The sequence below is a fragment of the Pelophylax lessonae genome (genome assembly GCF_965119305.1).
Source record: "Pelophylax lessonae genome assembly, chromosome: 11".
In the NCBI taxonomy this organism is placed as follows: domain Eukaryota; kingdom Metazoa; phylum Chordata; class Amphibia; order Anura; family Ranidae; genus Pelophylax; species Pelophylax lessonae.
In genome coordinates, this window is record NC_138778.1 from 59,081,790 (window position 1) to 59,107,661 (window position 25,872).

General features: G+C 42.8%; 1 protein-coding gene across 1 annotated transcript in view; it reads left to right on the forward strand.

Moving 5' to 3' along the window:
- The window catches only part of CD40 (CD40 molecule), a 164,449-nt gene that overhangs the window by 32,350 nt on the left and 106,227 nt on the right, over positions 1-25,872 (forward strand). The window contains exon 3 of the mRNA XM_082272774.1: positions 20,447-20,516. Coding sequence (XP_082128900.1) covers positions 20,447-20,516 — 70 coding nt within the window. The remainder of the gene's footprint in view (positions 1-20,446; positions 20,517-25,872) is intronic.

Consider the following 25,872-nt stretch of genomic DNA (forward strand, 5'->3'; position numbering starts at 1 on the left):
CTGTTTAGCAAGGTATGACGGCGCCTGCACCAGAACTGACGTCGGGGCCAGTGCAGGCGCATTGATTCCTGGGAGCGATGACGTTCAGCTCCCAGGAATCATTGCAAGCCAGGAAGTGACGACTCGCCGTGGCCGCCGAGGGGAGGAAGAGGAAGTTAGGTGAGTATACTTTCTTCTAAACAAGGTAAGTAAAAAAAAAAAATTGCGATTATCCATTTGTGTTTCAGGTGACCCGGACCAAGAAGATGGACGGAACTTCAATTTTAGGGTGGAACTCCACTTTAATTTTGATGTCAAATTTCGCTTTAGTTTCAGTCACATTTTTTTACTAAAATGCCGTTTTAGTTGTATTTTAGTCATCTGAATTGTTTTAGCCATATTTTAGTTGACTAAAATTAATTTAGTTGACGAAAATATTTCTATGGAGAAATTAACACTGCATCTTACTAGCCATTTTTTCCCCTTACCTTGTGAAGCCAGATATACAGTACTCACCTAAGTCCTCTCTATAGGTCCCACGCTGCTGGTTTCTAGGTCCGGGAGAACGCAAATCCAGCAGTGTGAATGGAGTTCAAGATCGCTAGTCCTCTACCGTCTCCCTGTGGTGATGTTGTCCTATTCTATATCCTGAGAAGAGCTCGCTGCATCCAATTTTTTTTGTTTCAATGTGTTTATTAGAAAAAGTTTTCGGTAGGTTACAACAATGCCAACATATAGGCAACAGAAATCCAAGCAAAAAATGTAATAATTGCAAAAACCAATTTCCGTCAAGAAAGAAAACGTACAATGAAGGGTTAACGACAATTAAAGTAAAACACAGTCATCATAAATATCGGCTGCATCCAATTTTTTGAGCTACATGTCACTACAGGACACAGTAGAGACCTGGAGGTCGGCAGGTGGAACCATTGGGTGCAGCGGAGAGATTGATACTTCCAGAAATGTCAATTTTTTTAACTTACATTAGAAGGAAGATTTATCTTTTACAGACCGTGGTGTTTAATTTTAGTGGAAGTCCATTCAGCTCCATATTGTACAGCTGTGTGACTCTGGCACAGCCATAATATTATACTGCTCATTCACACCAGCGCCATCCTATATAATGCTCGGCTGCTGGTGCGCGCCATAAAGGGGCGGTGTGATGCGCTGTTACATATCACCTTGTTTAACTTTTTTTTTTTTTTTTAAATGACAGTTCATATGTTTCCATTTCAATAAGATTTAGGGTCCTTTTTACACAGTCTGCCTTCGTCGACGGACTCAGTTCTGCTCAGCGGGGATCGATCCACCGATCCCCGCTGAGCAGGCGGATGGTAGCTCCATCTCCACTATGTGTGCGGAGATGGAGCTGTCAGATCCTCACTGTCCTCTATGGGGGAATCAGATGAGAACGGACCGCCTGTCCATTCTCATCCAATCAAATCCGATCCGCTGGACGGATGGAAAATAGGGTTTCCATCCGTCTGGATTTCACGGACAGGATCGGAATCGGATAGCAGCGGGTGTCAGCGGAGAGGTCGCTGACATCTGCTGCCCCATAGGGATGCATGGAGGATCCGATTAGGTCCGCCTAAAAAACTGAGAGGGGGATCTGATCCTAAGAACGAACGATCCGATCAGATCCGCCTGTCAGTTTTTTATACGGACATGATCGGATCCTCCATGCATCCCTATGGGGCAGCGGATGTCAGTGGAGACATCTCCGCTGACACCCACTGCTATTCGATTCCAATCCTGTCCGTGAAATCCAGACGGTTGGAAACCCTATTGTCCATCCGTCCAGCGGATCGGATCGGATGAGAACGGACAGGCGGTCCTCCCGCCGAAGCGGACCGTGTGAAAGGACCCTTATTACGTTTTCAACAGTTTACTTGTTGCATTAAATATAGAAGGCCTCACAAGGCTATTGTTCAACATAACAATACAAGTTATTAGTCTTTCAGCTTTTCAGAATGTGCACTGACAGTTAGGGTTGCCACCTTTTCTTCAAAAAAAAAGAAGGGAGAAAACAGCGCAGACCTCTGGTGTAGTAAAAGGATCACAGAGCTTTATTAACCAGTTCTGGACCAGAAGGATTCGCCCCCTTAATGACCTGACATTTTTTGTGATTCGGCACTGTGCTATTTTAACAGAAAATTGCACGGTCCTGCAAAGCTGTACCGAAATAAAATTTATGTCCTTTTTTTCCCCAAAAATAGAGCTTTCATTTGGTGGTATTTGATCACCTCTGCAATTTTTATTTTATGCGTTAACACAGTGGTGATCAAAGGGTTAAATGTGAGCCTAGGGGAGTGTTTTCCAACTGTGGGGAGGGGGGGGGGTGGTGGGAACGGCTTGTGGAATGACCATAGAGACCTGTGATACTATATAGAAGGATCACAGTGGCTCTGTGATCATTTCAGAGAGAAGAACGGTCAGCTGTGTTTAAAACAGCTAACTGTCCTCTCTCAGCAGGGAACGATCATGGATGCCCGGCAGCAATCGTGGCCACCGGTCCCGTATGTAGCGGACCCCCAGAACCCCCTAGGGCCTAGTGATGACCTTCAGAGGCAGAGAGGGGCTACATACCTCCTGTGGGTGTGGATTGTCAGGCATGGTGGGTAGTGATGCAGGTAAAATAAATGTTGGGCGCCAGTCACTTTTATGCTGAAGTAAAGGAATAGTTTATTTCTTCTCAACAGGACAAGAATAAACAGGGGGAGAGAGGGGTAGGGTCCAGGACACCCTTTAAGAACAGTCTATTAGGCAGACTCCCATTGCAAAAGACAGGTATTCAGACAGCGGTACAGGATAGCAGACCTTGAGAATCATTAGGTATCCATGAGCTTCAGATTGATCTGGGAGACATCTTCTCTCCATTAGACACAATCCCTTTTTGTGGTCTGTACTGTCTGGACAGCTGTCCTCCATAAGAAACAAGCAGGTTACTCACACAGGTTACTGGATGTCTGTGGATGATCTTTCCCTTGTGGGTCGCTGGCTCTCCTCAGCAGAATCCCAGGCATCCGACCAGGCCCCAGGCTTCAGGCCCAGTCAGCAGCACACACCCTCCCCCAAGGGGGTCCGGGCGGGAAGAGACTGATTATTGGACCTCCCCCCTCTTAAATAAGATCTCCCACAATGCCGTAGTGACACTGTAATTGGCTGAGAGAGACATGGACATTAACAGTTTGTTTAACTGTAATTCTCACACTAGTGTCAGAGGCTACAGTGCCACCTACTGACAGAAGGGAGAAACGCAGTCAAACCAGATTAAGAAGGGAAGTCCAATTAATCACAGAATAATTACAGCCAAGCTAGTTAAGGCTCAGCAAACTAAATTTAACAGCAACCTTGCATTAAGACAAGGGTGCTACACGTAGATTGGCATCCCCACTGCCTAGTGGGTGGCGAGCGCTCGCCCCCCAGCACCACGCGCGTTACCGACGTAGGGCTACGTTGTTTTGCGCAGCCGAGCCAGCCTGCCACAGTAAAGTACTCATAATGTAAAATGTGAAAGAGAGCATGTAGTCCACGAGAAAGAGCCCACTGAAGACATGACACCATCACAAAGAAAGGATGGTGAGCAGCTGCAGTGTCCAGATCACTGTGTGGCCAGCTAACAGGTGAAGAGCTTGGCTGGATGCCAGAAGTCTCCACTGGTCCTGCTCGGTTCGCTCAATCCCAAGGACAAATCTTATGTACGATGGTCTCCTGTAAGTCAAATTGACCTTTCTCTTTCGTTTATTGACGGACACAGCTCCTTATGTTCTTGACCATTGGTTATACTGCTCCCTACAGGAGTAGGACACTAGGCAGGAAAAAGCTTGATATGCCTATGGGGCAGTCCCAGGGTGTATACTCCTACTCTCAGCTATAGGCACTCAGTTTTTTTCTGCCTAGTCAGGAGTAAGGACCTAGTTCCTTGCTAGGATCTCTAGTCCTGGCAATTTTTCCTTTTAAATATAACTTTTTCTTATCTTCCTTATTTTGTTCCTGTGAGGTGAGGTCCTACAATCAACTGCCGAATTGGGCAACAGACTGGATAATCTAGATCCAAAGGGTCCCCCCAGTCTAGCCAGCACCAAAAACAGGCGGATGGTGGACCTACTTTCCATCCGTCTGACGATTTGAATCAGATGGCTTCGGATTGAAATGGACAGGCAATCCATTTCCATCCTACTGCCCCATAGAGGAGAGCGGGACTGTGTTCATGTTTGCTCTGCATAGCGGAGCAGACAAGACCTGTCATCCACCTGCTGAGCAAAGGAATTCCGCTTAGTGGAGCTACCGGTATGAAAGGGGCTGTCACAATCTGGATGGAGGCCGAAGTGCAGAGAGGGCTTCCCTTGCAGCTCAGTGCGAGTCATCCCTGGAAGTGGTACAGGAGGTGAAGCGTCCCAAGTAGCACAGGTCGCCTGTGGTGAGCAACAGATGATTTCAGGAACTCTGGGTAAGGCAGGCAACTAGAGGAGTAGTAAAAGCCAGGCCGAGGGTCAAACACAGGTGATCAGTCCAAGAGCAAGGTAAGTAGCAGAACAGGGACGAGCCAGGGTCATACACAGGTGAGCAGGCAGAAACAGAGTCCTTAGGCAAGCCGGGGTCATACACTGGGAAAACAGACAGGAAGTAGCAAGAGCAAAGTCCGAGAGGCAAGCCGAGGGTCAAACACCAGGAGGAGATCAGATGGTTCAGAAACAAGCCGGGTCACAACAGGAAGTCCAAACAGGAAACAGGAAGCACAGGAACACAGGAAGCTGAGAGATAATCCAGCAATGAGTCTGCTCCTATGGCCACCTTTTATAGGCCAGCAGAGGGCAGTTTCAATTGAGGCAGGAACGACCATTGCTATTACTGGCAGAAATGCCAGTACGGCTGTGTCCCTGACAGGGGCCTAAAGTGGCACGAGTTACTGGATCTCCTATCGTCTCCAAGTTACTGCACTGTCCTTCCCTAATGAGCCACTGCCCATCACACCATCAAGCTAAGTACACACGGGCCGAATGCTGGGCAACATCAGCCAGTTTATAAAAAACTGTCTGCCATTCGGCCTGTGTATATGGCAGTCGGTCCGACAGAAGCTGGCCATTCGGCATGTGCGAAAAAAAACTGGCTCCTAACTTTTTTAGCTGGCTCCTAGATTTCAATCAAATTTGTCAAGCCCTGTATTAAATATGTTGTTGTGGTTTAAATAGAGCAATAAGCTTTTTTGCGGTTTCTCAGGTAGGATTGTTAAATGGTACGTTACGCATAATTGCATTCATTCTTCACTACACAAATTTGGAAATACCCTTTTTACGAATTTCCCTTTGTTCTGCATAGGTACCCCCCTTAGAGAACAGGTGTTTTTTTCTGGTACGTCACAAAGTCTATCGAATTTAGTCATTGCACAGTTGGCAGAAGTGGGAGTGGGAGAGGAGTCGTTCATGTGAGAAAAGGAGCTAATTGATAAATATTGTGTGAGATGAGGGCTTGGTATTTATTTAATATTTAATTTTGGTAGAGCAGTCTCATTCTTTAGTTTTTAAAGCACCTTATCCAGGATGACCCACTGTTTAGCACCACAGTAGTACCACAAATCATCTCCATTAACCACTTGCCGACCGCCGCACGACTATCTACGTCGGCGGTCAGCCCCTCACAGGCAAAGTGACGTAGGGCTATGTCGCTTGCTTGTGAGGGTCTAGGGAGCGAGCGCGCGCCCCCGGAGGCGCGCTCCCGCGTGGTCACGGACCCCCCCGCGCGTGTGACCGGCGGACCCGATGTCCGCCGGCCACTCTGCGATCGGCGGGGGAGAGGGAGAAAGTCAGGCAGCTTGTGTAAACAAGCTGCCTGTCATTCTCCTCGGTGTAAAGACACTGATCACACGGATCTACTATGTAGATCCGTTGATCAGTGTCCTTACAGCTCAAGCCACAGCCAATCACAGTAGAAAGCACGCCCCTAGGGACACACACAGCCCCTCCCTCTCAAATAAAGTTAACCCCTTCACTACCAGTGTATTTTTGCAGTAACAGTGCATATATATAGCACTGATTACTGCAGTAATGTCACCGGTAACCCCAAAAGTGTCAAAAATGTCAGTCAAGGGTCCGATCTGTCCGCCGCAATGTCGCAGTACCGCAAAAAAAAATCGCAGATCGCCGCCATTACGCGTTAAAAAAAAAAACAACAAAAATGACAAAAATCTTTCCCTTTGTTAGTAAACGCGATAACTTTTACGCAAACCAATCAAAATACGCTTTTTGTGATTTTTTTTTACCAAACATATGTAGCATAAAACAAATTGGCCGAAAATGTTAAAAAATTTAGATTTTTACATTTTTTTGGGGGGAATTTCATATAAAAAAAAAGTGAAAAATATTGCTATTTTTGCAAAATGTACGCTCTTTTTTTGTTTATAGCGCATGATAAATAAATCGCACAGGTGATCAAATACCACCAAAAGAAAGCTCTGTTTGTGGGAAAAAAAGGACGCCAAATTCGTTTAGGTACAGCGTCGCACGACCGCGCAATTGTCCGTTAAAGTCACGCAGTGCCGAATCGCAAAATACCCCCTGGTCAGGAAGGGGGTAAAATCTTCCGGGGCTTAAGTGGTTAAGACTACGCCCATTTTTTGGCCACACTGGTTTATGTGTCTGTGTGGGTGCTATGTACTCTGACATTTTTCTTTCTCTCAGAAAAGTGTGCAACCCAAATATATTGGGAAAAGTTGGCATATATGTTACTGGCATATTTGCATTGTTCTGTTGTATGTACAGCTAGCCCTAAAGTGACTTCGAAGCCTGTACACTTTTTACCTTAATGCATTTCCTGCATTAATAAAAAAAAATGTCCCAGTGTTTGTTTTACTCCCTCACCCCCCTTTATGCTTACCTCAGTTTTATCTCAATTCAGCGCTATTCCCATCTGTAGTGGCTCTCTCCTCTCTCTCTGCTCACAGAGGCAGCAGAGGAAGCTATTGGCTTCTGCTGCTGTCCATCAAAACTTAAGAACAGAGAGTGGGCGGCGGGGCTGAGCAGTGGCCAGTACTGCCCAGCTTGAGATTGAGCCTGCAAATGTGTCAAAGGAAGTGGCATCCTACGGTGGCACACTGGAGGAGGAGCCTGGAGTTTCAGCGGTAGACACCAGAAGAGGAGGTTTGGGATCCTTCTGTCCAAAATGATTGCACAGAGCAGGTAAGTATAACAAGTTTAATATTTTAATTAAAACATTACCTTTACAAAGATGGAATAAAGGCAAACAGCTGAAAAATACCATGAAAATACACATATAGAGCAGTTATACCTTCCAAAGGATTTGCATTTCTGTCCAAGTCCCGACATTTAGTGCCCATTCAGACCTTGACATCCTGGTGCGTTGTGTTAATGCACATACGTTAGCATGCATTTTTTCATACATTAAGGTGCATTGTGTTAAGGCAGCCTATTCAAATTAATGGGCTGGCATTGGAGCTGCATTTTTTTTTTAATATCTTCTTGAAGTATACTCTTAGTTACATACACTTAGTTTGAGTTACAAGTTTACGTTAACCACTTGCCTACAGTGCACTTTCACCCCCTTCCTGCCCAGGCCAATTTTCAGCTTTCAGCGCTCTCACACTTTGAATGACAATTGCGCGGTCATGCTACACTGTACCCATATGAAGTTTTTATAATTTTTTTCACACAAATAGAGCTTTCTTTTGGTTGTATTTAATCATCTCTGGGTTTTTTTATTTCTTAAAAAAAAAGTAAAAAGACAGAAAATTTTGAAAAAAAAAAAGTTTTTCTTATTTTCTTTGAGTTAAATTTGAAAATAGATACATTTTTCTCCTTCACTGATGTGCGCTGATGAGGCGGCACTGATGGGCACTGATAGGCTGCACTGATGGGCACTGATGAGGTGGCACTTATGGGCACTGATGAGGTGGCACTGATGAGGAGGTACTAATATGCCGCACTGATGAGCACTGATAGGTGGCACTGATAGGCGGCACTGATGAGCACTGATATTTGGCACTGATGAGCACTGATATTTGGCACTGATGGGCACTGAGAGGTGGCACTGATATACACTGACGGGTAGCACTGATGAGCACCCAAGGGCGGCACTGATGGGCAGCCACATCAGTGCCCACACTCAGTGCCTATAGTGCTGCCAGTCAGTGCCCATCAATGCCTAGATGAGCAGACACTGATGGGCACTGACTGGCAGCACTATGGGCACTGATTGTGGGCACTGATGGTGGGCACTGATGGTGGCAGTTATGGCACTTTATTTCACGTTTCTACAATCAGGGCACTAGTGATCAGTGCCCTGATTTCTTTTCCCTGTGTCCCCTAAGAGGAATCTGATCGGCTCTCCTCGCCTCACACACTGACAGTGTGAGCCGAGGAATGCCAAACAATGGCACTTCCTCATTTACATGTGACTGGCTGTGATTGGACACAGCCGATCACATGGGTAAAGAGTCATGTCATTGACTCTTTACCGAGATCGGGATCGCGCCGTGTCCTAGCAACACGGCGCGGTCACGATTGCCGCTCCGCTCGCCCCCGGGGGCGCGCGAGAGAGGCTGTTCTGGTGCGCCGTCATATGACGGCGTCCCAGGATAATAGGTACACCGCTCCGCCGTCATTTGACGGCGGGCGGGTAGAAAGTGGTTAAACATGTAATGATCAATTAAAAAAGGAAATGGGTAAAACAGGAACTGTCTCTTCCATATTTCTGCACATTAGACAGATATACAGGTGCATCTCATAAAATTAGAATATCATCAAAAAGTTAATTTATTTCAGTAATTCAATTCAAAAAGTGAAACTCATATATGTTGTATAGATGCGTTACACACAGAGTGATATATTTTCAGCTTCTAATATATTTGATATATTTTCAGCTTCTTTTTTTTACTTTTATGATTGTGGCTTACAGCTAGTGAAAACCCAAAATTCAGTATCTCAGAAAATTAGAATATTACATAAGACCAATAAAAAAAGGATTTTTAATACAGAAATTTTGAATTACTGAAAAGTAAGCATGGCATGGAGGCGATTAGTCTGTGGCACTGCTGAGGTGTTGTGAAAGCCCAGGTTGCTTTGATAGTGGCCTTCAGCTCATCTACATTTTTGGATCTGGTGTCTCTCATCTTCCTTTTGACAAAACCTCAAGTTACATCACGGTTTGATCTAAGTCAGTGTAAGGGTCAAGGTTATGGTCAAAGGTCAGGTATTGTAAATTTTAGGTAGGGTTGAAAAAAAAAAAACATTTTAAATTCAATATCTTTGTCAGTTAAGCCGGCCATAAATGGGCTGAAATTCAGCTAGGTCAGCAGGTTGTACAGAAGTTGATCTGTAGATCGATTGTTGGAAAATTTCTGCTTGATCAGCGCCAGCTGGGTATAGCTTACCTGTAAGTAGGAGTTAAAAAAAGAGTTAGGGCTCTTTCACACGGTTCGCCTCCATAGGCGGATCCGTGCTGCTCAGCGGGGATCGATCCGCGATCCCCGCTGAGCCGGCGGATGACAGCTCCATCTCCGCTTGCAGTGCGGAGAGGGAGATGTCACAGCCCCCGCTGCTCTCTATGGGGGATCGGATGAGAGCGGACCGCCTGTCCGCTCTCATCCGATCCGATACCTGAACGGATGGAAAAATAGGGTTTCCATCCGTCCAGATTTCACGGACAGGATCGGATTCGGATGGTAGCGGGTGTCAGCGGAGGTGTCTCCGCTGACATCCGCTGCCCCATAGAGCTGCATGGAGGATCCGATCAGATCCGCCTAAAAAACTGACAGGCGGATCTGATCGGACCCATATTACAGTACATTACAGTTATAAAATATAGATAAATTCTTACCTTTAAAATTGATTGCAGAGCGTGGCCATCTCCGGTGTGGGCATCTGAAGTCGTGGTGTCCCCCCGCTGTGTCCCTCTTCCGGGTTCCTGGCTACCCAGAATGCAGATCGCAATCTCGCGCATGCGCTGTAGATTGCGATCGGCAATCAGAGTAACGGCCGGCCGTTCCCATTGCATCCTGGGATTGATGACGCTCATCTCCCAGGACGCAATGCAAAGGAGGAAGTGACGTCGGGGGCCGTGGCCGCACAAGGAGGAAGAGGAAGGAAGGTAAGTTTATTTTCATTAAAAACAAGGTAAGTGAAAAAAAATTATAATTATCCAACTCTATTTCAGGTCTTTTTAAGCTAACGGATGGTGCAAAGTTCATTTTTAGTTCCGGGCACAAAATCTGTATTTTTTTTTTGTGCCCCTTCGCTAGCTACACATAACCTGAAAAGGAATTGGATAGTTATTTTTTTGTATACTCACCTTGTAATCGAAGATCGTAAATACTCACCTCAGGGTACTTCCTCCTCCAGCGCCGAGGCTCACCCCGTCACTTCCTGCCTCGCGATGATTCCTGGGAGCTGAACGTCATCGCTCCCAGGAATCAATGCGACGGCACCGGCCCCGCACGTCACTTCCGGGCGACGCCGCATTCCCCTGCTAAACAGCTTCTGGGCATGCCCAGAAGCTGTTTAGGAATGCGGCGCCGCGCCGGAAGTGACGAGAGGGGCTGGTGAGGCGCATTCTGGGAGAAGAAGACGCGGAAGAAGACACCGAAGAGGACCGCGCCGGCTTCAGCTGCCCACAAGAGAGATGGAAACGCTGTGGAAGAAATTTTCAAAGTAAGTATTTCTTCTAAAAGGTAAGTGCGAACCGGGACAGATCAGAGGCTAGCCATTGTGGAATGTGCTAGCCCTGACTGTCCCGGGGGTATGTTCATTAAAAAATTAGATCTGTGCCCGGAACTCCGCTTTAAATACCACTTTAACTTACGTCCCTCTAATTCTTTCTCCCTTACAAAGTTTCCAGCATGTTTTATCTTTCTTTCTTTCTTTCTTTTCCCCCATGGTATGTATGGTGTTTTAAGACACAGAGAACTTTGTCATGGATGAAGAGAAATAATATGCATGAAAATTTGAGACAATTAAAACTAATGGGCTTGTCATGTTTTATACTCATTAATTATGTAAATACATGTCGGTGGTATGAGCAAGAGTTCTCCCTGTTAGGGGGATTTAACAAGTCTATTATGACAGATTTATTCCTGGGAGCTTCTCTGGAAACCTATTTTTACTTGAATAAATCTCAGAACATAGCAAAGGACAAAGCTCTCTGTGATTGCAGGAATGTGATCCCAAGCAATTACAACTAACTATCTTAAAGGGGAATTTTCCCCAAAAAACAATTACATACCAAAATCAACAATGACCAATGTCGTTAAAGTGTACATTAGGTTGATTGAAGAGGAGCCAAAAAACAACAATATCTCTCCTGCGCTCGAGTGGTATGCGGGAAGGTGAATCTTCTAGGCAGTTTTATGACACAAATTAAGTGGTCTTGCTGCCCCCCTCAGGACCAAGGTTATCCAAAAGGCACTACAAGAAAACAACAAGAGAAGGGCGCACCAACCTTGTGCATTACCACTTAAAAGTTTATTAAAATCAAAGAAGGGTAGCGTACAATATACTCACAAACGTAGCATATGAACAAGCAAATAGGAAATGGGCACCGCTCGCTTCCAGGACACTTCTCTACTGCTGGATAGCGTGATGGCGTCCTCAAAACCTGATGTGACTTACGCGTTTCGAGGGAGGACCCTCTTCCTCAGAGCCAAGAGTGGCGATTTTGGCTCTGAGGAAGAGGGTCCTCCCTCGAAACGCGTAAGCCACATCAGGCTTTGAGGACGCCATCACGCTATCCAACATTAAAAAAGTGTCCTGGAAGCGAGCGGTGCCCATTTCCTATATGCTTGTTCATATGCTACGTTTGTGAGTATATTGTACGCTACCCTTCTTTGATTTTAATAAACTTTTAAGTGGTAATGCACAAGGTCGGTGCACCCTTCTCTTGTTGTTTGATTGAAGAGGAGCGCCTGGTGTCTAGAAAAACATTTCACTTAATGATTTAATATGATCGTTTATTGAAGATAAAAATATACACGTAGAGCCACAACGTTTTGAGGGAATTGCCCCTCCTCCCTTCTTCATCGCAGTATTGTATGGAGAAGGGTTAGGCTCTGAGAGGGTTAAATACATTTGATCAATGGTTCTGCAGCATGCCGGTGTTTTGAGAAGGCAGTATACAATACATGGCACTCTAGTGAAAAACTGCCTTGTAGTATGTTTATTCTGACTCTTTCTGCTGCCTCATTTTCTGTCTATATATTATTAATGATATTTAAATCCAGTGTTAATTTCGTCGACTAAAACCGACTAAAACGTTTTCGTCGACTAACACAATTCAGATGACTAAAATACGACTAAAACTAAAATGGCATTTTAATCTTAAGACTAAAATACGACTAAAACTAAAATGGCATTTTAGTCAAAAGACTATAACTAAAACTAAATCGAAATTTGCTGCCAAAAATTAACACTGGTGCATGCTCAAAGCATAAATAATAACATATTAGATTTTTCACTCCAGGACCAGCAGTAGTATATAATGAGTTTGGAAATTGTAGAGAAATGCTTAAATAATGCATTACAAATTACAATTGAACTACACCCATTTGATTATAGATGACTAAAATGAGTTTTAGTCGACTAAAATGTAGGGCGTTTTAGTCGACTAAAATATACTGGAGTTTTAGTCGACTAAATACGACTAAAACTAAAACACTTGCAGAAGACTAAAATAGGACTAAAACTAAAATGCCATTTTAGTCCTAAGACTAAGACTAAAACTAAATTGAAATTTGCTGCCAAAATTAACACTGTATCTAAATAAAAGACCTATATCAAATGAAAAACCCACCACGCCTATAAAAATAGGAGAAATGAGTATCCCCAAGCACTTAGGAGTTATTTATAGATAGTTTGAATAAACCATAAACTAAATAAAAGGGATCTTCTTAACAACATAAATTGTAGAAAAATCCAGTAGCGCAATTGTGCAATAGTACAATAATGGTGGCACCCTCCTACCACATCACAGTCATATGCTCACTGAGCACAAATGCAGGAAGTCTTAAACAAAAAATTTGCAGAGAAATCCAATAATGCAATGGTGCAATAGTGGTAGCAACCTCCTGCTACACCTCAAACATATGCTGACACACACTGTAATTAATTGACATAAATATATAAAGATTATATCTTATCTAAACTATATAAAAATAACATAAAAATAACATAAAAATAATCTATTAAGATTGACATAAAATATTAAAATTCAAGACCATATGATGAACAAGCACACCGCATAGTCAAAGGAATGTAAATGGTATAATGAAAAATGTGTTGAGACTTATGGGTCACCAATCTCCACCACCACCGTGTCCGGGGGAATAGCTGAAAATCGCACTCACCAAATGTTGTTGCTTAATTACTCTCGTAACCAAACTAGAAATGCAAGAGTCTTAAGACCACAATATCACATTGGTTTACATTAAAAAGCGCATGTCAAGTCATCCTAATGAAGGAGGTAACACCCGCCATGGAAACTGTCTCCAGGCTCCACGCCGTGGAAGACGGAACCACCGGATGTCACAGCACTCCTTATTCACTGTTGTGTTGAGCGTCGCCTGGTCACGCCCAGACGCGTTTCGTCACTTCCGACTTCGTCACCGGGGGCGGACCACGGCCACACAACGCTCGAACATAAGTGCTGCAAGACCACCCTCTAGGTGGGCTGCCAGCTTGTGATTGGGTAAGCGTGCCAATGGTAATTTTTTCATTATACCATTTACATTCCTTGGACTATGCGGTGTGCTTGTTCATCATATGGACTTGAATTTTAATATTTTAATACTTTATATCAATCTTAATAGATTATTTTTATGTTATTTTTATATAGTTTAGATAGGATATATTCTTTATTTATTTATGCCAATTCATTACAGTGTGTATCAGCATATGTTTGAGGTGTAGCAGGAGGTTGCTACCACTATTGCACCATTGCATTATTGGATTTCTCTGCAAATTTTTTGTTTAAGACTTCCTGCATTTGTGCTCAGTGAGCATATGACTGTGATGTGGTAGGAGGGTACCACCATTATTGTACTATTGCACAATTGCGCTACTGGATTTTTCTACAATTTATGTTGTTAGGAAGATCCCTTTATTTAGTTAAATAAAAGACCTGTAGTTCACTGCATGGTAATATTACTATGCATATTTTTCTTATAATCTTATTTAAAAAAAAAACATAGATTTTAGGCATTCTTTGCACCTGCGGACTGTCAATCTGTGCATGTTTCTGGACTGTACGTCTTTGGTCAGGGCATGTCATAGGTGCAGATGCACATCTGTAAGCAGGGACATGGCAGCAATGGTTTGGCCAAATGTGACCATCTGCTTACATCTATAGCTGGAATGTATGAATGACAATGGAGCTCCTGCATAGACTCATGTATAAGGCAGCCTTGTCTAAAAGCGGAACTTCACTTAAAATCAAAAGTTCCACTCATTCTATTCCTCCCTCCCTCTGAAGCCATTAATGTTAACATTTTTTTTTATTCTGGAAGCAGGTACCTATTTCTGACAGGCACTTGCTCCTATTTCTGCTCTACTTGCCTGGACGAGCAAAGTAGGTTTCCCACCTCGGCAATCTCTTGGGACACGTCACAGGTCCCAGGAGACTGCAGGACCATTTAAAAAGTGCAAAGCATCTCCCGCATGCACAGTGGGGAGCCAGCTGTGAGCCAGCAGGAAGTCACAGCTGGCAGCTTCCCACACTCAAAATGGCGGAACTGAGGACCTGAAGACTGGCAAAGAACCGGCCTGGGTGATGACAGTGCTGGATCCCTGAGCTGGTGAGCACCTGTTAATTAGAAGTCACCAGCTACAGTAATGCTGCTGACTTTTACATTTTCTTCATACAACTAGAGTTTATGTGTGGAAGCCCTAGGAAATTCAGAATCACAAGTAAAAAAAAAAACAGAATCCAGAGGGATACTGGGGATTAAGTTGTCATGCAGTGATCTTTTATTATTGTGATTTAGCATGCTTGACATGGAATCAAATACCTACTGGACACTAAAAGGAAGAGTTATACAGCTAAGATTACATCCTCCTTGGTTAGAAGAAGAAAGAAAAAGCATAGGATTTTAGAGGTTGCCACCAATAATCCCATAAACAAAGGAGTATACACTTTAATATAAAATTGAAAATATATTATAATAACATGATTTAAAAAAATGTTGAAACCATACAGGGCTGTCTTTAATATTGATTGGACCCTGTGCAAAATTTTCTTTGGGCCCCCCCCCCAGCTTCCTCCCTGCTCTGAGACATACAATAAACAGCAGTTAGACTCAAAATCAGTTGCCATGTAGTGATCTTTTAATATTGTGGTTTAGCATGTGAGATGTCCACTTGCTTCCCATGTGGAAGGGCCCCTCACGACCGAGATCGCTACTGACATGAGCGGTGGCTCTCTACACTACAGTGGAATTGGCACACAAGGGACCCTCGAGAATTGAAGGACAGTCTTGAAGCCACCTCAACTTTAAATTTTGGATTTCATCCAATTGTGGCTGTTTTTTTCACAATTTGTGGCCCAAGGGCAAGGCTCCATTATTTGGCTGCATGGTGTCCAGTGTATACTCTTTTTGGAACGGCTTTGTACGCGACTTCCCTCTTTGCCACACTGTTGGCTCAGGTGCCCCGTGTTCCTCCTTCTGGGTTTGGTACCAAAAGGATCCCCTGAAGAAGCTTTAAGTGAAATGCGTAGTGATCCCTTGGCAAATGGCACATCATTTTCCTGCTTTGCCCTGACATATGAGATCATCACAGATTCTGTGTTCTCAAGAACAAGTTCTCTGAATATAATGGGCATGTAACAGGTCCTTCTGTATAACCATATTTATTTTTACATGGAGAGATTCCGCATACTTTTCAATACATATTTTATCTTAATACGGTTTTAACATTTTTTTTTTTATCATGTTATTATAATAAATTTTCAATTTTATATTATATGGAGTACTCTTTCTTTATGGGATTATTGGTGGCAACCTTTAGTCCTATACATTTTCTTTCTTCTTCTAATTTTGTGAATAATTTTTGGATGTGGTGCCACATATGACTGAGTCACATCTCTATATTTACTACTGACATCCTCCTTGGTATCTTGTTATTCCACACTTAATTGTCAGGACTCCCAGGACACCCCTGCATGCTTCTTCCCCTCAGTATAAGGTCTCTCTGGGGTGGAAGGGAATGCATGGGATTCCCAACCTTAAGTCATCTGCAGGCAGGCTTTGAACCCAGAAATAGATTGTTGGCTAATGAAGACAAATAACGAACTACGGGCAGGCCTGTGGAGTTTGGCAAGGCTGCAGTCCATATACATCAATGAGCTGGCTGCAATGCTCTAGAATCCTCTTCAGTACCTAAACTAACTCTTCATGACATGGAGGTGCAGTTCCTGCTTTATGTAGATAACCTCCTCCTACTACTACTGTCACCAACAAAGAGAGGCCTACAAGACAGCGTAGGAGTGCTGGAGAAATATAGTGCGAAACAGGCACTATCTATCAACCCAAAGAAAACAAAAAACATGGTGTTCCAAACACAGAACAATCAAGAGTACCCCCTAACATCAAAACAACTGTACTCTTGATAAATCAGCAATAAAATAACAGCTACACATACTTCAGCCTAAGAATTAACCCATCAGGAAGTTTTAAATCAGCCATAGAGACCCTAACAGACAAGGAATGTCATCAGGAGACAGTTGTACCATCTAAAACCACTGGTATTAGTCTGGTTTAAAGTCCTTGGGTATCACCCCAATCCTCTTCTAAGCAGTGAATTACACCTGCCCAGAATAATCTAAATGGGACTCCAGCCCAAAAGAAATATTACATTTGGAATTCTGCCACTACCTCCTCCAAATCAATTGGAGTACCTCCAACAGTGCTTGCAAGGCTGAGCTAGGCAACCCTTGTTTATCTAAAACCTGACAAAATCTCAAATAAAAGACATAATGAACAACGCCAAAGAAAAATATGTCAGAGAACAAAGAAATTAAATAACTAATGGCACTTTTCCACTGCAAGTACCAGCTCGGCTCTGCTTGGCCCTGCTTGGCCAGGTTTGCTTTTCCACTGCTGGTACCGCATGGTACGGTGTTGGAACGGTTCGGTACGGTACGGTATGGTTTGCTTTTACTAAAGTTAAGTGACTGGGATAACAACGATTCTCTGACCAATCAGTGGCTAGTAGTGACTGCATGCAAAGGATTGTTGGATATGGTACCGGGTATGGTACCTCTTGGAACCACAATCGAGGTGGTACTGTTTTTGAGAGCCGTAACGTTTGGTTCCATGCAGTGGAAAGCGCCGCCGTACCGTACCGTACCGAACCGTTCCTACACCGTACCATGCGGTACCAGCAGTGGAAAAGCACAAAAGCGAGCCGAACCGTTCGGTTCCATGCAGTGAAAAAGCGCCATAACTCCCAGAAAATAAATATTTACCAGTCACTGTAGAGAGACTACAAATTGTCCTCGTACCTAAGTATGCTACAAGACCCCAAAGACAGGCAGATCCTGAGTCTATACAGACTGGGTATACACAGCATGGAAAATGAATCAGGGTGGCACAGACAGACCTTCAAGCCCAAGAAAAGTAGATTATGCCAGCAATGTGACCAGGGGGCCCTGGATGATGAGGTCCTATTCCTGCTATAGTGCCCTAAGCATTCAATAGTGAGAAACACTAAGTTGCAGAGACTTTCTGCTCTCATCTCAGACTTCTCTTTTATAGAAGAGAAGAGGAAACTCCACAATCTACTGGAAGAAGTCGTTGGTGAAAATGGTGCTACCAGTACTGCTTTTTTCAATAGAACTGAAGAGAATGAAAGATGGGACTGGCATTTGGGCAGAGGGGAGAAAGGTTTAGGAGCAGTGTGTGGCTTGCAGCACAGTTTTCTCTATTTCAATTGAAGCAGTCCCATGTTTAACAGCAAAAAAAAAAAAAAAAACATATGTAGAATATGTATTACATCTCTGCACTTTCCCTATGTTTTATCCTTTTAAAGACCTAGACTAAGCAAATGTGGTTTAAATACAAGAGGCCTGTGTGTTCTTACTTGAAAGAAATTTAAAAAGTGCAGTTCTAAATATGAAGCATAATCGATATGTAAACCAATATGCGTGGATACCAATAATAACATATATCACACAATAAAGTTCAATGTGCAATAAACATAATATGTGCTTAATTCATATATAGACGGTAATAATACCACGTGACAGTAGAAGGTGCAATATGCAAATGAATAGATAAGTGCAAAACAAAAATTCAAGTAGTGTAAAAGTCAAGACTTAAAATCTGTGAGTATAAAGCTGCTACTGTGTATCAAGAAAGTCCAGATGTAAAAAGTTGCGGATAAAATCCACTTCAATTGGAATAATAGAATATCCAATGTCCAATTTAGGAGTCACCGTAAAGCCCGTGCATCCACCACCCAGGAGGGAGAGTTAACACGCTTACCAGAACATGTGGACTCAACTGCCAGGGGCAAAGAGTCAATCACGCATGGATATGGAATTACTAGGACAATGGGCAAGATAGTAGTCTCGGAAGAGCTGTCACCATCCTTCCACATCTGGATCCTCTAATAGATCATAAACTCTATCATTCATAGAAAACAAAAAGATCTCCTCATAGTGTAAAACCATCTCTTAAATTTTTTAAATAAAAAAGGTAGAAAACTGAAATCAAGTCTGAAGTTACAAGACAATTCAATGGAATATTCATCAAGTTTGTGAGCACATATGGAATCCAACAGGCACAATGACATGAAGGAAGCTTAATCCAACCCGACACGTGTGATGTCCGTGTGGACGAAACATGTCGGGTTGGATTAAGCTTGAGCCTGTTGGATTCCATATGTGATCATAAATTTGATGAATATTCCATTGAATTGCCTGTAACTTCAGACTTGATGTAAGTTTTCTACCTTTTTTAATAAAAAATGTTAAGAGATGGTTTTTACACTATGAGGAGATCTTTTTGTTTTCTATGAATGATAGAGTTTATTATCTATTGGAGGGATCGGATGTGGTGGAGTGGGATGGTGATAGCACTTCAGAGACGACTATCTTCACCATTGTTCCTAGTACTTCCATATCTATGTGTGATTGACTCTTTGCCACAGGGTGGTGGATGCCCATGTTACAGTGACTCCTTAATTGGACATTGGATATTCTATTATTCCAATTGAAGTGGATTTTATTCTCAACGTTTTCCATCTGGACTGGCTTGATACACAGTGGCAGCTTTATACTCACAGCTTTTAAGTCTGGACTTTTACACTACTTGAATTTTTGTTTTGCACTTATCCGTTCATTTGCATATTGCACCTTCTATTGTCAAATGGTATTATTACCGTCTATATGTGAATTGAGCACATATTATGTTTACTGCACATTGCACTTTATTGTGTGATATATGTTATTATTGGTATCCAAGCATATTGGTTTTCATATCAATTATGCTTTATATTTAGCACTGCACTTTTTACATTTCTTTTGATTGCTACACAATATTTTGTTGGATTGTAGTGCTAGCAGCTGTTTTTTATTATGACATTAGCACAATAATTTTTACATAGTTTTCATATTCTTTAGTGTCCTTCGTGAATTTTGTTGCAGATCTGGGCAATAATCCAGTGAGCTTCCTGTAGTAAGGATCGGCCACTGCTGCTCTCCCTCCTTGTGTAGGGTGATTGGTCTGGTATCTGCTCCTCCTGTAAATTTCAGCAGCCAGGCTTTAGTGGGTGGAGCTTGGTTCCTCCCACAGCTTAACTTTCTGCACAGACTATGTGCAGCATGGTGATGAAAGGATCACTCATTTTACAAGGTAATATCTGCACTTGCAAAGACAGTTGGTGCACACAAAATTCAACTTTAAAATGTATGTGAGTCCTCACCTTGTAAAGCAACCTGTTCATGTTAAAATAGAAATGAAAAGCAAAACATTTCTGTATACATATAAAAAAACATTATATATACCTTTTTGTTTCCCTGTTTTTTATAAGTGATCATATGCCCTCTGGTTTCAGCTGCAGGATGCAGGATCTTAGAGAGCTGGGGGAGGAGAACAGCAGTCTTCCCAGTGAATGGCTGTGCAGGGGTAGAGCATGTTAGGATAAGTCTTATCATTGGAGGAAAGAAGGCTGAGTTTACAGCACAGCCAGAAAACTGACCACGCTATGCTCTCATGCTTAGTGTGGTTAGTTTTTACTAGGAAAGCAGCATGATTGGCAGGAACAACAGGGATTTCACACAAAGGAAGCAATACAAAGAGAACAGGATACTTTTCATACAAGTACATTGTACAGCAGCCAAATTAAGGAAACTGAAATTTTGAGTTGACATATTCTTTAGGCCATCTCATTATATAATAATTCTCATTGTAATTATTGCTATGTTATTACTGCTGTGCTATAGTAGTCATGTGTTTTTCTTGCAGAGTGAAGCACTTACATGTTGGGACACAGATTATATAAAAGATGGCAGATGCTGTTTACTGTGCAAACCAGGTAGGAATCTATCATAATAAATTCTGTTACCTCAGAATTTGGAAGTGTTTTGTATCTAAAATGTATGAAATGTTCAAAATGATGCACAGTGCAGCACATCTGTCTGTCGGACAAATCAGGTAAAGTTGACCTTCACCCCTGTTTTCAACTGTCATTGGCCCTGTCTAAACCATGTGATCACAGAGATCAACACAATAGTACACAATGTATGGTATGAATGGACGCTATTCATTGTGTACAATTATCATGTGATCTGCTGTGATTGGTCACAGCTATCACATGGTACCGGCAGCGGCTCGGTACACTGATCTGTCACCCGCTGTCTCCAGTGAACGCAGCAGGTGACAGAACAATCCAGTGGGGCGCGCGTGAGGTGGCGTTCCTGGGAGGATGTCATATGACGTCCCCCCCCAGGATGGGAGAGCTCCCGCCCGGCCGTCATCTGTCTAACGGCCGGGTAGAAAGCAGGTAAAGAATATTGTTCCCCCCCCCCCCTTCAAGAAATTGCAGTTCCATTTTTTTTTTTTAGGGGAGGATACTTTTGTGCCTTTCTCGCCTAGATGAGAATAGCATCCCTAGTTACCTACAAATTAATACCCATATAATGTATTCCAAGAGGGAATTTTTAGAAATCTAGAACAAACTGCACAAGTGCTGCCGCACATCATCAGGGGCCACTTGCAAAGAATCCAGAAGAGACAGCTGGCTCTCGATGATATAAGCAAATATGATGGTGATGAGATATAGCTTGCAGCAGCCTTCGGTGGGTTGCAGCAGGAAAATGCTGCATTCGCTGAGTGTATGAGTATGTGTTTTGAGAATAACCCAAGAAAGCAGGTAAGAGGGGGGAACAAATAATAACACAAAGGGGTGAAGTCCCTCCCAGAGCTTTAGAGGAACCTGGTTCTTTTGAATATTTATAGGAAGGAAATAACCAACAACAATTTAGAAACTAGTGTTTCATCGGATTGTGTCTTCTATAGAATCAATGGTAAGTTGTGATTTCTTTGGAAGTGTATTTAAAGATGTGGGCTTCTTCTGCCACTTCACTACCAAAGCTCAACATCCTAAAGTTTATTAGGTTTTATTTAACCACTTAAGCCCCGGAAGATTTTACCCCCTTCCTGACCAGGGGGTATTTTGCGATTCGGCACTGCGTGACTTTAACGGACAATTGCGCGGTCGTGCGACGCTGTACCTAAACGAATTTGGCGCCCTTTTTTCCCACAAACAGAGCTTTCTTTTGGTGGTATTTGATCACCTGTGCGATTTTTTGATCATGCGCTATAAACAAAAAAAGAGCGTAAATTTTGCAAAAATAGCAATATTTTTCACATTTTTTTATATGAAATTCCCCCCCAAAAAAATGTAAAAATCAAAATTTTTTAACATTTTCGGCCAATTTGTTTTATGCTACCTATGTTTGGTAAAAAAAATCGCAAAAAGCGTATTTTGATTGGTTTGCGCAAAAGTTATCGCGTTTAATAACAAAGGGAAAGATTTTTGTCATTTTTGTTGTTTTTTTTTTAACGTGTAATGGCGGCGATCTGCGATTTTTTTTGCGGTACTGCGACATTGCAGTGGACAGATCGGACCCTTGACTGACATTTTTGACACTTTTGGGGTTACCAGTGACATTTCTACAGTAATCAGTGCTATAAATATGCAGTGTTACTGTAAAAATACACTGGCAGTGAAGGGGTTAACTTTATTTGAGAGGGAGGGGCTGTGTGTGTCCCTAGGGGCGTGATTCTAACTGTGATTGGCTGTGGCTTGAGGTGTAGTTACACTGATCAACGGTTCTACATAGTAGAACCGTATGAGCAGTGTCTCTACACAGGGAGAACTGACAGGCAGCTTGTTTACACAAGCTGCCTGCCTTTCTCCCTCTGCCCCGCCGATCGCCGAGTAACCGGCGGACATTGGGTCCGCCGGTCACACGCGCAGGGGGGTCCGTGACCACGCGGGAGCGGGAGCGCGCCGCCGCCGGCGCGCGCTCGCTCCCCAGACCCTCCCAGGCTAGTGACGTACCGATACGTCACTCTGCCTGTGAGGGGCTGACCGCCGCAGTATATGTTCGTGCGGCGGTCGGCAAGTGGTTAAAAAGAATGATTTATTGTTTTTTAGCTTTTTCAGGTTTAGGAAGATCTTTGGTATTGAATAACATTTTGCATTTGTAGTTTGTTCAAAATACAGTATCTCACAAAAGTGAGTACACCCCTCACATTTCTGTAAATATGTTATTATATCTTTTCATGTGACAACACTGAAAAAAGACACTTTGCTACAATGTAAAGTAGTAAGTGTACAACTTGTATAAGTCTCCATTCACACTAATACGACTTGTCAGGCGACTTGTCATGTCCTTGGTCCTTGGTCTGCGCAGTCTCCAAAAGGAAGAGATCATGCTCTGCTTCAATATGTCACAGTACATGTTGGCATTCATGGCTCCCTCAATAAATTGTAGCTCCCCAGTGCCGACAGCACTCATGCAGCCCCAGATCATGACACTCCCACCACCATGATTGATTGTAGGCAAGGCACACTTGTCTTTGTACTCCTCACCTGGATGCCGCCACACACGCTTGACACCGAAAAAGTTTATCTTGGTCTCATCAGACCACAGAATATGGTTCCAGTAATCCATGTCCTTTGTCTGCTTGTCTTCAGCAAAGTGTTTGCGGGCTTTCTTGTGCATCATCTTTAGAAGAGGCTTCCTTCTGGGACGACAGCCATGCAGATCAATTTGATGCAGTGTGTGGTGTATGTTCTGAGCACTGACAGGCTAACCCCCCACCCCTTCAACCTCTGCAGCAATGCAGGCAGAACTCATAAGTCTATTTCCCAGACAACCTCTGGATATGGCGTGCACTTAACTTCTTTGGTCGACCATGGTGAGGCCTGTTCTGAGTGGAACCTGGCCTGTTAAACCGCTGTATAGTCTTAACCACCATGCTGCAGCTCAGTTTTAGGGTCTTGGCAATCTTCTTATAGCCTAGGCCATCTTTATGTAGATACATATAAGTAAGTTGCGCTAAATTGAATAATATTATAATAAAAAATATTAATCAGATGTGAAAGGTAGTGATGGTAAAGCCATACACTAAATGATGTGAGACCACAGATAAATTGTCCAAATGTTCTTGCAATTGAGCCAAAGATATGGAATCTGCACTAATCCAAGGTGAAATAATAAAGCCACCAGGTGTACAATCTCCTTACCAGATGCAGGAAAAAATTACGCCCAAATATTAAATGGTAATTCTAATCCAGCGACTTCAAAGTGACTCCTCAGATTTGAATGATGTCTCAGTATTCAAACGCGAGAAAATGCATGTGAAAAGAGAAAAACTTCCATAGCATAATACTGTTTCGGTGTGTCACTAATCATGCAAGTCACCCGAGGTATGTGCCACCACCAAATGCTGACCGCTAACCAGACATGTAGTGAATGAGAGTGAAGTAAAGCACCAACACCCTTAAATCCAATCTGCTTACCAGAAGACAGATATACAGCGTGAATTCAAAAGAAAGCAACCTAGATTGGCCACCAAAGTTGAAAGAGACCACCACCGACAACACAGCCGCTTACCAGACAAGGGTAACAAATGCGCCAGTATCAGTCTGATGGAGATGTCTTCAAATAATGCCAAGATGACTCCTCTGCTGCCACTTCCAGCAATGTCTCCTGTGAATGGATGGTGATACAAACAGACTCATGGCCCCATACTTGATTGATGTGGGCAAGATCTTCCGATTAAAGACCTGATCAATGATCAAACATGCAATAGTTGAAATAATTATTGCAAAAATGTGCTTTACCATGAACTGATAAAATGATATTTGTGAAATACTGCACGGAATATTAAGTGATAATTTGTGCAATGTCGCTGAATAAATAAATTATCCACAATTCATAACAAGATCAATATAAAAATATAAAAATATAAAAAAAAAAAAAATAAAAAAAAAAATGATATTCTCATAAACAGTAAATTAAATTGATTGAATCGAATTAGTAATGGTCCTTAGAAGTCCCAAGACAAAGTCCAATGGAAAAAATATTGTGCAAAATGTGCAAACTGTGTGACTCTTTAGAGGTAAAGTGCAAATTGTGTGACTCTTCAGAGGTAAAGTGCAAATTGTGCCAACTCTTCAAAGGTGGTGTGCGCATTGAGGCACCCTTGGTACTGCTTCCACCAGTCACCCTCTAAAATGACTCACCGGATGGAATAGCTGGTAAAGTTATAAACCAGCAGTAGCGCTTTTTTTGAATATATAGATCTGATTTTCCACTTCACTCAGTCCTCCTCAGACAAACAGCCATATGGATTCAGGTAGGGATGTATAGGAGAAAGGATAGGCTGACATAGTGTGATTCCATATATAAAAAACACTTTTATGCAATATACAGTGCCTTGCGGAAGTATTCAGCCCCCTTGAACTTTGCAACCTTTTGCCACATTTCAGGCTTCAAACAAAGATATAAAACTGTAATTTTTTGTGAAGAATCAACAACAAGTGGGACACAATCATGAAGTGGAACGAAATTTATTGGATATTTCAAACTTTTCTTAACAAATAAAAAAGTGAAAAATTGGGGAGTGCAAAATTATTCAGCCCCTTTACTTTCAGTGCAGCAAACTCTCTCCAGAAGTTCAGTGAGGATCTCTGAATGATCCAATGTTGACCTAAATGACTAATGATGATAAATAGAATCCACCTGTGTGTAATCAAGTCTCGGTATAAATGCACATGCACTGTGATAGTCTCAGAGGTCCGTTTAAAGCGCAGAGAGCATCATGAAGAACAAGGAACACACCAGGCAGGTCCGAGATACTGTTGTGGAGAAGTTTAAGGCTGGATTTGGATACAAAAAGATTTCCCAAGCTTTAAACATCCCAAGGAGCACTGTGCAAGCGATAATATTGAAATGGAAGGAGTATCAGACCACTGCAAATCTACGAAGACCTGGCCGTCCCTCTAAACTTTCAGCTCATACAAGAAGACTGATCAGAGATGCAGCCAAGAGGCCCACGATCACTCTGGATGAACTGCAGAGATCTACAGCTGAGGTGGGAGACTCTGTCCATAGGACAACAATCAGTCGTATACTGCACAAATCTGTCCTTTATGGAAGAGTGGCAAGAAGAAAGCCATTTCTTAAAGCGGAGTTCCGGGCACAGAAAACATTTTTCAGTGAACATACCCCCGGGACAGTCAGGGCTAGTACATTCCACAATGGCTAGCCTCTGATCTGTCCCGGTTCGCACTTACCTGCAAGATTAAATACTCACTTATAAAAATTCTTCCACAGCGTTGCCATCTCTCTTGTGGGCAGCTGAAGCCGGCGCGG